The sequence below is a fragment of the Achroia grisella genome, unplaced genomic scaffold (genome assembly GCF_030625045.1).
Source record: "Achroia grisella isolate CSIRO2021 unplaced genomic scaffold, CSIRO_AGI_Agris_v1 utg511, whole genome shotgun sequence".
NCBI lineage: Eukaryota > Metazoa > Arthropoda > Insecta > Lepidoptera > Pyralidae > Achroia > Achroia grisella.
Window position 1 is genome coordinate 4118295 of NW_026712905.1, and position 14021 is coordinate 4132315.

Genomic DNA, 14021 nt, shown 5'->3' on the forward strand with positions numbered 1-14021 from the left:
AATCTGGTAACCCTACATTTATCAGATCCGGCCGTATATTCGGTGTAATAGCTATTAAGCTACATGATTTATTGGCCAACTAAACACAATCACCAAAACAATGCTTTCGATTAAACATTGTGTTCGCATAGACCTACCGATATATTACTTGACCCCGTTTAAGACAATGTCCTTTGCTGACTCGAGAAGGGACATATCCCTTAGGCAACACGGTGAAGGAATTCATATTATAATATGATATGAAGAATAAAAATATGGAAATGAATATGGTTGGTAGAAAGTTGACGTACCGGAGTCAAACTGTTAAACATAAGGTTGATGTCAAATCGAGCACATTTATGAGTGTACATATTTTGACAAATTATTATGATTGTGATAATTCTATTTTCAAATGCAGTTTAATTATACTTTGTTAATCCTCATTTTCTAATTACTAAAGCCCTATATTTATGTAATAAATCTTTACATCTATTATATAAATATAACATTATCTTGCCATATTACATCTTTTGGCCTGTTGTTAAACCCAGGTGAAACTGTTTTCTAATTTGGCTTTACTTTTTGTTTTACATTGCCATAAACTAATCACTGCATAGTTAGATTTTTTGGTTTGGTGCCACTGAAATGCAGCAGTATTTTTACAAAAACATACTAAAAGCTGAGTGGAGCCATTTCAGTGCCTATATGTGGGTATATATAACATTTAAATCGGGACATCACTAGTGCCACATACAAACCTATTTTTATGTAACATCGTGGCTATAAATCGGGATACATGACCGGAACAAGTGTCGTCCTCTGATACTGATTGGTTTAGCCATTTCGGCAACGAGGCAGAACAAATGCTTCAGTTGCTTTTTAATCGAACATCAATATGAAACAGCGCGCGATTTAAATTCAAAATAAAATGGTGAACAGAACTTTAGTCTAGTTAGATTTTTTTTTCTTTTTATGTAACTGGCAAACATGCCTAGGAGTCGCAGTCGTCTATATGTATATAAGGCCAGCACATTATTATATTTTTATTGTCTATGGTTGTACTCGTAAATAATAGTAATATGCTATTATCTGATTTTATTAGAACAACTCATAATTATAGTCAACTAGACAGCAGCTAATTAAAAACTTTAAACTTTTATGCTACAAAGTCTAGTTTTCTGTGTTTTCTCTAGTGATGTTACTGCACACACACTTGACATAGTTTTATACTAATGACGTAGGTATCCGTAAGCTAATGCTGTTTTCTAACACTATTATTAACTTAATATATATACTTATGAAACTCAAAATGGAAACAAAATCTTTTTAGAGGCTGTTTTCAAATCGATTACCCAAAAATGGTCTCATCTTAATTTAACAGAATTTATTGTACCACAAATTTATACATATCGACAACTATTTTTAAAATAATTAAGGTTTACTCCTATTATTAACATTCATAAGCAATTAGGCTTCATTTTTGTTAATCAAAACATATGTACTCAAATTTTAAAAATAGCGCCTTTAAAATAAATATGGTAATAATAAAGATCAAAAACAAAAACGTTAATGAAATTTATCTAAGTTTCTTAATACAATTATTATTACTTTGTTATATAATAAATAAATGTACAAAACGTAACGTAAATATACAACAATATATAAAACATTCAATCCGTCGAAACATTCAAACATTTAAATATTAAATATAATTTAAATACGAAATAATATAGGTATTTATTCATTAGAATGTACAGTTTATCTAATTTCTACCAAATTATTTCACAGACAAGACTCAAGATCGACAAACCTATCAAGTCCCAAGGTGTCCAGAAAATATTTCACAAACTGGCGTCAAGCATGTGATAAAACGAAGGATAAAACTAAAGAATTACTCAAACGCTGGCGAACGTTACCGGAGGCTGAGGCTTCGGAGACACAGATGCAATCTGCAGAGAGCACGGAGGAAGAAAAACATCATGGCTGGAGTGTCCACGTTTGGAGTGAGTACCAATATTTATTTGTTCAAGGAGTTCAAGTAACCATTACGCTAATTGTTTTTGTAGAAGTTTAATTTGTGAAAAACTATCAATACACGTGGTGTATGCATGAGCATAAATTTTTTTGAAAGCTCTTTACATTCTATGCTTACGTATACAAACTAATCGTAATATACAAACTTTTAACTAATTTTGGCTTTGCATTGATATTGTCAGTTAAACCTAACTACTGTATAGATAGGAATAGATTTATGAAAACACCACGGTTAGAAATAGCTATCTAGGAATATAATTCAAAGTAACAACAAATTTAGGCTCTGTTACAAATAAATGTATTTTTATGCAAATATTGCCGTTGTCGGCATATTAAACATTGATTAGGACTATTGTATTATCAACTCTAATTAGATGTGATATTAATGCTTATTTAGTCTTTTCATAAAGATTTTTAACGTTTTGTATTGAAAATTTATTCCTGCATTACCTCAATTTAAACCAGTAATGTACCAATTGAAATCAGCTTCCTGAAAATTCAATTTCAACTCGTTGAAAATTCACTTAGTATTTCATAAAAGCAAGTGGCCTATATGTTTGTCAACCACATTATAGATACGAGAATTTCTATAAAAATAGGCATATCGATATATGAGAAAATAATGTTACAGAATTATACTAAGATATATTTAGTCACTGTGGAGAATACAATGGGCCAGAAATATTTTACATTGATATAAGAAACAAATGTAATAAATATAAAATCATTAATGTTTTTTCATACATTATATTAAACGCTGTAACAATTTAAGATTTGTACCAAAAAACATTTTATTGTAATCCAACAATATCTACTGTTTAGATTCTTAGTAGTAGATGCATATTAGATGAGTAAAATATTAATCAACGTTAATTTTGATCTATCAAACATAAATTTTGCTCTTTAATCAATGAAAATGCATGAGACTTCGTATATACCTATGATGGCACGATATAGTGGAGTTTCAACAAAAAAGTAACACAATTTTCCCGATAAAGAACACTGTGTCTGGAAAATTATGGTTACTTTTACTAAGACTTAAGACTATCTATGTAGTCTGTGTGAGTTCATGAATTTACTTATGAAGTATGTGTATAAGTTTTAAAGGAACACTAAACTGTAATATTATAATATTGCTATGCAAGTATATTAAACGTAGTCTATAGACGGTTACCACTGTCCATCTGTTAAGCTATCAGCATGATTACATTCTATTTTCATAAAAATATTACTTCCGTACCAATATCGATATCCCCAACGTCACATGTCTAAACGTAACATTAACGCGACTCAGAATTTGGCTACTTTATCGCTCTCGGTGCGGCGCAGCGCAGTGTGAAGCTTGAAAATCCTCTTTGCTTACCTACTCAGCGTGTGATATAGTATATGCCGCTGGATAATGACATTATTGTAGAAAGAGAATGAATCCGTTGAGTAGATGTTTTTTGCGAAAATATTAAAGGACTTATTTTATTCCAAATAGAATTTAAATTCTAAAATTCGTAACTTATAAGGAATATTCCAGGAATAGTGTTTCGTATGTTAAATTAGCATCATCCAGAAAATAGAAACAGAAATGCTAGTAAACACGAATTTTATGACAAAATTCGGTATATAAATAATCGTTTAAATTTTATGGTTTTAAAACATTGAAATATATGTCGAATTCAAAATATCATAATTAATAAACCTTATCCTTTTTTAAGTATGTTGATGGTAATGAAAGATGATATAGAAGTAAATGCAAATAGAAGTTCAAAAGAAAGAACAATCCGCTGCCAACACTAGCTTACAAAGTTAGCAAATTGTACCATTTACAAGTAACCCCATTACGCTGACACGAGCCAAGTAAGTAAACCGACCAAGCGCATATTGGGCACGCAAAATTTTGTTTCTATAATGTTTGGTATGAAAATTAATACAAAATAAGCTGAAAAGAAATTAGAAAACTGCAATAGCCAAATAAGAAATCGAAGACGTAAACAAATGATCCCAAAGATATTTGGTCAATAATGGACCCTGAAAAGGTATACCACGAAGAATACGTTTAGTATTATTTTCCACAGTTCCCTTCGATCAGCATTCATAACGTGATGTCGCCAATATTTCAAACCATCAAAGTCTTTGCACGCTACACTCCTGAAACTTTGTGGGCAGAAAACGAACACAATTTTCAACGCTCGACCGAGGGATAGTTTCTAGAAAATTGTTCAAATATTGTATTCCATTTGAAAGGTAATTTCAAAAGTTGCCTTCGGATATAGTCATACCATACGTATCCAGTATCGTTCACAGATTTTTAATAAGAGGTGAGACGCATTTGTGAAGGTTTTTGTCGAAAATGTAATTGCTGTAACTCATTTCTGATAGTTTACTATTATCCGTTTTTAGTTAATGTAATCTAGCTCACTCTTAAAAAATGTAGATTTGATACAATGAAAGGATTTCTCAAATCGGTAGAGTAGTGCCGGAATTTACTTATAACACAGATAACATAATATTACATAAACAACATCCACTCTCTATATTAAGATATATATTGCAGTATAAAATAAATAAACTTCATACATATAGGAAGTGATAATATTTTAATTAAACTACAGTATTATATATTTATTATATGTTATGTATTTTATATACATTTACATGCGCGTTAGAATACACATCAACATTTACTAAAATATGATATCTTCGTTTCTAAATCTATATTTTTAATTTGAGTGACTAGAAATTATTTGGGTGGTTTCTTTTTGAAGCGTTTTTTGGCTTGTTTAATGAAGGTAGTATCATTTCCTTGCAATTTTATATTCCGACTCATCATATTCTTGAATTTATAGAAACCTTTAACTTTATTATTGCTTCCTCGTGTGATTCGCTTGAGAGTATCATTGGATATTGTAGATTTATCATAAATTTTCAGCTTATCCTTGTTATATTGAATTGTTATTGTTTTTTCTTTACCTACAGTTTCTTTACCCATTTTTTCGCTTTCATAAAACAGTTCTAGAATAGTAAACTGGTCGTTGAATTTTCATATTATTACAGAGCCTATGAGTTTTTGTTACTCATACACTTGTCACGTTTGGACTGTCATTTTCACGGATAGATATTTGTTCCGAATTTGTTTTTATTCTAGTCGGTTGAGCTGAAATCTCCTTTGATATATGTCGAAATTCTATTACAATAATAATATTATCTCCAGACATTACAACTTAAGTTGGATTATTAATCATATGTATTTCAAAACGAGGTTTCATCGAGAGATTTTGTGTATAGATAGAGCTCTATCTCAAGAATTTCGGCAGTCAAGCTGTTTACTTTGTAAGTAGTATTTCGGTTTGAATTTCTTGGTATGTAACAAAAATATATTTAATAATTTATTGCCATACTTTTAATTATGGTCCACTACTATCCTAGTTATATTAAATATCTTCACTAGTTTACAACATTTGAATTAGTAGCGGGTATGCGAGGAGGTAGGTACTGAAAATGCCCGGAGGTATCATAAACATCTAACACTATTCATAAAACTACGTTATCATAACCACTTAAATTTTATGCGCTCTCTTACACAGGATTATGGCTGTTGAAATTTTAAAACTTTAATATTTACGATATACTCAACTATAAAGTTGTGTTTTACTTCAAAAAATGTATAATACTTTATAACAGTTAAATATGGGTTTTAAAAAAATTAAAGTTTCAGTCAAAATTTATTTTATGCATAAATTATAAATCAGATCACTTATGATGTCACTTACGCCTCCGTCTCTGATAAACTTTTTTCTTAAAGACCAAGTCTATTGTTCAAAAGTTAAACTATACGCAGGATTAATGGTGTCTTAACACACAAGTCATTGTACTATTTGCAATTGGTGAACGTTTTTTTCATTAGACATATAGAATAGTGTGAATATTTGTTGTCCGGGTACCAGTAGAAGATGATGGGATAAAGATAAATTCAGGACAGTTAGCCTATTGTAGCATTTCACCGAATTAACCACTATGTCTTTCAGCGGATATCGTGTAAAGGTAAGCTAGAGTATATTGCTAGAAATGAGGCCGATATTCCCTATTATATAACGCAATTCTATTCTATTACATAATTAGACTCCTCATAATAACTCTTACAAGTTAATAAATTACTTACATACAAAAGGTAGGTAGCCGAAACTAAAAGAAAAATACGGCCGATACTTGTTGTTAAGGATGACGTCAATATGTGAAAATCGATTTAAGTCGACAAAGCAGCGTAGTGATTACGTGAAATATTATATAATAATGTTGAATTGTAAATATGTTGTGGCATATATTGGCAGTCGAACAGGTGGATATACTATTATTATAATTATTACTAGGGCTATCAATTGAATTGTAAACAATAGTCTAGATTGTAGAGGTTCTAGGTAGAAGGCCATTTTAATTATTATATAAGAATTTAATTATTGTATGCTGTTGACTATAGTTTTACTTTTATATATTGTAAGTACCACAGAGTTTATCATATGTATACTACGGTACAAAGGTCTCATTTAATTATGGAAGAGTTATTACTTACTCTTAGCACTCAGGTTAGGTTAGGTTTGTTCTAGAGTTTAATTTTGGGCTATCCTTTTCTTACACCGATATATTTATATTGGAATATACTACATATTCCAAAGAAAGAAAATTTCTGTCTAATTTCATGTTAGTAGGTAAGCTGCCTTGATTCTTCTTTATAATTTATTTTTGATAATCGATTCATATTTTAATAATCGATTTTAATAAAATTTAAGTAATGAATTATTACTAATTTCTATACATTTATTACGGTAAAAAATTAGATACTTGGACAATATTAGATGATAGGCAGGACACATTTTCGACCTTCACCTGACTGCCCCTTATAAAATCATAAGTGAGGCTGATAAATATGATTTTGATTTATTTTATTAGATAATTTTTTTTATTACATCTTTCATATCTATGACACTCCAATTCACCCACTCTTCATATTTGAACAATGATACAGATAAACTAATTATAATAAAGATACAAATCTAGATAAAAAAACTAATAAAGATAAATTATATTATACAAAATATTGTTTGTATAATGTATGATCGCGTTTATGAATAAAATAGCAGTATTAACGCAGCTAAATGTGAATAGTTTTCAGTTCAGTCTCATGTAACTCATACACACAATCAATATACAGAAATAATGAAAGAATACATGTATGTACTTGTATCTATTTATATACATTTAAAATGATCCATATTCCTTATATTATTTAAGGTAAGATAGAACTAAACTATATTAAAAGACACAACAAGAACAACAATGTATACAAGACGTTTAAAACAGTGACTTTTAAATTCCAGGGTTTAGAATGTTGTTTGTTGGCAAGAACAGACATGAATGAAACTCGTCAGTTTCTCTTTTTAAATAGTTTTAAAAACTTGACTAGTATATACCAATCGTCATAGCTAGGACTATGTACTTAAATGTAAAAGGAATATAAAAATAACGATCAGTCGTAATAATCCTAAATCAGTTAGTCACTACAAGCAGTCCTTCTTGAATGTGATAAATCCAGCCATTATTATTTCAGTTCTATTTTTTATATAATACAATACTAGTTACTCGCCCCAGCTTCGCACGGGTGTACATGTATTATATGTATAAACCTTCCTCTTGAATCACTCTATCTATATAAAAAAACCGCTAAAAATCCGTTGCGTAGTTTTAAAGATTTAATACATAGGTACAGATAGTGACAGCGACTTTATTTTATACTATGTAAGGATGATTAGTAAAAGGTAATATAAATTTAATATAGCAATATTTATGATTTAATAACAATAAAACCTAGACATACGTAAAAGAGAAACATTATTAAAAGATCCCGTTTGGGTGCCTTTCTCTACTATCTTTTAATTAACAGCTCTTACAATTTAAGCAAAATATATAGATAACCAACTGGTTTTGAGATAAAAGGTAGCCTATATTTGTCGTCCTTATATAATCTATCTTTATATCAAATATCATTAAGATACGTTTAGTTATTTAGTCATGTAATTGTAACAAGCAGGCAATAATTTCGCATTTTGAATATTCATTAATACCTGTTGTTATAACATGAACCTGATAGCACACGTTAGTCACGACTACGGTAATTATTTTTGGTACAACCTATCAATATTTAATATGTCATTTTGCATATTATTAAACAGCTTTCATGTTCGCTGAACGCTGTTAAATTTATGTAAATGGAGGTTTAATATACGGTGCACAGTTTAACTTGTTATATTAATACAAAATTTGTAACCGCTGAATTGAAGAAATTTATAGACATAGTGTCTGTATAAAGTATTCGAGAGTACCTCTGTCTCACCTATTTATCCTGTAATATTGATACAAAATTGTATAAATACTGAATTCAAGTAATTTACCTAGGTTGAGTTTGTATAAAATCGTACACGATGTACCCACATCTGACTCTCCTATATTAGCTATCAAGCAGCTTGCACTTTAAAATGTGTTTCGGTTGAGAAAAGAAATTTAGCAATGAAATTTAAGTAAAGACACGGAGATATGGTACCTTAGGCTTTCGGAAAGGACGTCACAATATAACACTAAGTCCATGATGTTGCTAATAGGAGACGGATATTATTTACATCAGGTGAGCCGAAAGCTTAATATTTTTTTTACATTAATAATTATTCTCAGCATCATCCTCATAATCATCGGCTTCTTCCCCTTATCCCATTCACCTTGGGTTTGCGTAACATGTTTTTCTTTTCCATTTATTCGTCTTCGCAGTGATCTCGTTATTTACTCCCTTTCTTGCTATATCATTTTTACACATAGTCTAGCCATCTCTTTTTTGGCTTTCCTCCGCCCTTATAACCATCCACCAAGCACGTTATTAATTATTCTAATAACATAAAAATGTAGTAATTAAATATAAATAGCAGTAAATATAGACGACACGATTATATTTTACTTCGGTTTGATTCTTCCGGCCTCCATCTTGTAAGGCAATATTTGAGAAGTAATAAAATCTCGACAATATTATTTCTTGAATCTTTCAACCGCAACGAATGCTTTTCGACCATTTTGCGACCATTCATCATAAACTACTAGACTATTTTATTATTACAACATTTGTAATATTTAAAAGGACAAAATTTGACAAACTCTAGTTCTTCTTCTTATTATTATTTTATGGCGTAATTCTTTATTGTTCTCATTTGATCAACAATTATATATTTTGATAGTTAAATTTAAATATTTTTGTATCTTATAAATATACATCTAGGCTAAACATGTCAAGCAAATTCATAGTGTAACTAAGTTCTGTTTATAATGTAATCACTCATGTTCTGCAAATAAATAATCTTGAAGTTCACGGGACAGTTAATATACAGCTCGTATATAAATATTTTGTCTTGCGCAAAGACACTGAATATTCAATATCCGTGACACGGTCGGAGCGTAGTTACTACTGTATTCTTTATATTTCTCTTTCTATATCTAGATACAAATATTTTTGTTAGGCACTAAAGAATAATAAATAGTTCCAAAAACTTGGGGTTACTGAAATATTATTCCACACGCTTTGTACAAAACACTGGCGTGGAATAACACTAATCCAATTAGTACATGACAGCTGTATAAATAATAATAACCCTAGTCCTGGCGCCTTCTAAGCAAATCTTGTTTTTTTTTATGTTAAAATTTGAGCGCATTTGACCGCAATCTCACCTGATCTTAAGTGATGATGTGGTCTAAGATTGTTATATGTAAATATATATGTAAATACAATGAAAAACCAATACAAACAATCACACTCATGAATACAAATGTTTATATCGTGCAAGGAATCGATCCCACGACCATCGGAAGTAAGGCGGTATGCTAAACCGCTAGACCACCGAGGCCTGCAATACAGACAATGTGTAAAGAATTTCGTTAAATAACATCAGTTCTACAGAGTTACCGTCCACGAAGCATGACTCTTCGCATCATCGTCTACATAAATGACGTTATTGTTTATTTAGCAAAAATAACAAGTGAAACAAAATAATACTAAAATGTACATATTTATTTTATTGTGTCCTCTTAACCTGTCTGTAGCCTCCCACAAATAAAAAGAAACGAGTAACATAAGCACATCATTTAGCACATTCGGCCAGTGATTCAATTATATTTATATATACTTAACATATATTATATTACTAACAGCACTGCAAAAAAATCTGTTCGCCACAAATATAAGTTTAAAACATATTTACAACTACCTGTTACTCTACTCACAACTTTGTTTGCACAAACCTTCATCTTCTCTATCATCTCAGATTAATTTGTGGCATTAGCCTACGTCTAATCTGGGTGACTTAATGTTAAATTTAATTAAAATAAGTTCAGCATTTTAATTATTAAAAGGTAAAGCAGGCAGAACATACTTTTGCGTTATAATATAGATTTACTATAGAATTCTTAAACCCTGAGAAGAGCCTCTTGCACACCAAAAATAGAAACTAGTAATAAATTCAAAACATGTTTCGCATTATTTATTCATGTTTAAGAAAATATATAATGCAACAGGTCTGAGTATAAGATATTATAAAATCAGACACAGCGTCTTTGAGACTCGTAGAGAGCTCTATTTTATTCTTTTTACTTCACCTCCGAGTACATAAAAGATGTCCGATGAACTATCCTATGCTTTGATTCGTTTGTCTTTCATGAAATATTAATAAAAGACGACTGTTTAAATCAAGAAACAACTGAGACGATCTGCAATATTTACTGTAAAATATTCTGGAACAGAAAATACAGAAGACAGAACAGAATAAGTAATACTTAAATACATAACTGTATTTAAGTAGTACGTACATCTACTTCGACATATCTATTTCAAAAATGTTACGGTTGTTAGTCTCTATAAATTCGTGATGCAAGTGATCCCATAACATGATTTATGAATTCATCACTACATATTATAGGTTTTTGCTACACTACATTTTATTGGTTACACTACCTCTTGTACTTTTGTCTATTACCAGAGTCATATCGGCTCATTGTTATTCAGTTTATTGATTGTTGGAATCTATCTAATATGATAAAGCCGAAAATATTTCTGCCTGACTGTTTGTTACACTTTCACGCCTAAACATTGATAAGATCTTAATTAAATAATACCTAAAATTTGAAGATAGATTTGTATCATAGAGATGGTCTTTCTTCATTTCAATTTTTTTTCATCTTTTATCTCAAGTAAAATAGACGAAGTAACGGGTAACAGCAAGTCTTTATATATATAGCTCATGCTGATAATATAGCTAGCTTCCTGGGAAAGGGAGTATTATTAATGTGGACCGATGAACGTAATGTACACGGTCACGTCAGGTCGGAATCCACACGGTTCCATTTCATGTAAACCATCCTGATAAATCCTGTTAAATTTCCCACGATGGGTTCACTGACTTGATCTCATGCTCATCTTAATATCCTCCAGTGGTATCTTGCTAGTATAAAAATTTAGGCGGGTGCAATATTCCGTTACCATCCATTAAAAAAGTTTCTATAAATAAAAGACTTTTAGAGTTCTATTAAATAATTTTTAAATTTCCAACACAAATATAAAATCACATATTTACTCTTTATAATATTAGTTTAGGTCATTGTATCATCATTATTATCATTAGATGCATAGTATAAAACAAAGTCGCTGTCTGTCCCTATGTATGCTTAAATCTTTAAAACTACGAAACGGATTTTGAAGAGGTTTTTATTAATAGATAGAGTGATTCTAGAGGAAGGTTTATATATAATACAAGTACATCTGGGCGAAGCCGGGGCTAGTAGCCGGGCGAAGGAGTAGCTAGTAAATAGTAAGCTAGTAAATTTTACTGCATATTTTTCTGTTGCTATTTGAATAGAAAATTCATGTAATACATGCAGTAAATAAGCACGCTACTGAATAGCTCTCATTGCATGAGTTTTCTAAGGAAATTTCACTCGGCTCGAGACACACGCTTGATGTACAATAACCAGCTGAATACATCAAGCACACACCTGTATATGAGCACTACCGGCAACTTTATTGAAAACCCCGCTTTGAGTTGGGGACTACGAACAAAATTTTTATGTTTACACGAGTTTTACGAGTGCAAATAATAAGGGAACAAAGTGGGGTATAACACGAAAACTAACATTTTCATTAAGTTTGGCAGTTTCCGTGTTTTGTGTAATAATTTTCCTTAGTTATGTTCCTGTTATCTTTTCATTATTCACGGCTACTAAGGGTTAAGTGCGTGTGCCAGATGAATTCTCTATTTTAGCATATCTGTCATGCCAAATCATGCTAAAATAGGCAATGACACGCCTATTTTAGCATGATTGGCAAGCCAAAGCATCTATATATCTAATTATTTAATAGTTTCAATATTTAAATTTGTGTAACAAAAACAACTTTCATACTTCCATAATTCGATAATAGTATATGAAAAATGACGTTTATTATTCAGCTAGCTATTACCTGAGACTTCGTCTGCTTTTTTAAGACAAAAGGTAGCAGGCAAACGATCGGATAGACCGACAAACACTCTTTCGTATTTATAATAAATTTTATATTAATATATATATATGTTATAAATCAGATCTAAATATAAAATAATATCAATTGTTTAAGTAATACATATCTTGAAATGGCCACATCACTATCACAGTCACGACGATAAAACTGTCGTAAACATCCTAAATGGTAAATACCATTATAAAAAATTGTAGTACATAACTTATAAGAGACTAAATCTTATAACTTATAACTGGTTTTATAGATTACCTACAATAAAAATTAATAATTTCTTAGATTTTTTATCGTAACCCGTTTTTAAATCTCGTTACATAATACCTAATTATATACAGAATATTTTTATGAGTAATAACATATCAAGGAGAGACCAGAAGATCTAAAATTATTTTATTTTATTTGTTCCTGATATGTTACCAAAGGTTAGAACAAAATTGATAGTTTTCTCTGTAATTTTAAAAATGAACAATTACTGTAATAAATATAGTCATTCATTGATATATTACATGGGATATAGGTACATAATGATATGTCAGGTCCATCATATTTTGAAATAATTTTTTCTTGCAGCAAAATAATAAAAAAAAAACTAAATAATTCCAAGATATTTTAAGTGATATTCCTTAATTTTGAACCAATCATAGCAAAAAGAGTTTCTCTTCTATAAATTCTGACATGCAATAATTGCTCAGACTGGTAAAGATTAATAAAGATTAGACTATTTTCAATATGAATAGCCAACTACATTATTATACTTGTACGTTCACTTAGCATAACGTATTTTCCAGAAATAAATTCTATGGCTTATAAATAACATAAACATGTTTTCTTTGCTAAGGCTGACGTAAAGTTTATTTTCATATTTATCGAAGGAGGTGTGTCTACTTGCCTCCATTGAGCTCCGCTATGCTACGTCACATGTTTTGCTCGCAATGTTAATCTGATTACGACCTGTCTGTAATCAAACAAGCACTGTGGACATACGACCAGGGTTGCCAACCTTAAAACTTCAGGGGGCCTAACAAAGTAAAATAATCTCATACATTGAGTTCATTTGTAGCAGTTTTTATTAATGAGTTGTTATAAAACGTATCACTCGCTTGCCCTAACGATATACGCTGACAGGACACCAGTAAAAGTAGATAGGAAGAGAATGACGTCAGGTCAGTTAGCTCATCCGACAAATTCACCATGAATTTATCACGATGGTTAACAAGAAGAACCGCGCAGAGGTCAAGCTGACATGGTACCTAAATGATATATTAATCCACATTACTAACAATCCTATTCTCAGTACTGTTGGAATGACAACTAAATTGGAATTGAACTTAGTTGCGGTTGAAATTTTCCTAAGTCGATATCTCGTAGGGAACTGCAAAACTGAGTTACCACCACCAGGATCGCAATAGAATACTTCAATGACCCC

General features: G+C 30.6%; 1 protein-coding gene across 1 annotated transcript in view; it reads left to right on the forward strand.

The window, feature by feature from the left end:
• The window catches only part of LOC131846492 (uncharacterized), a 70355-nt gene that overhangs the window by 43705 nt on the left and 12629 nt on the right, over positions 1-14021 (forward strand). The window contains exon 3 of the mRNA XM_059195810.1: positions 1768-1982. Coding sequence (XP_059051793.1) covers positions 1768-1982 — 215 coding nt within the window. The remainder of the gene's footprint in view (positions 1-1767; positions 1983-14021) is intronic.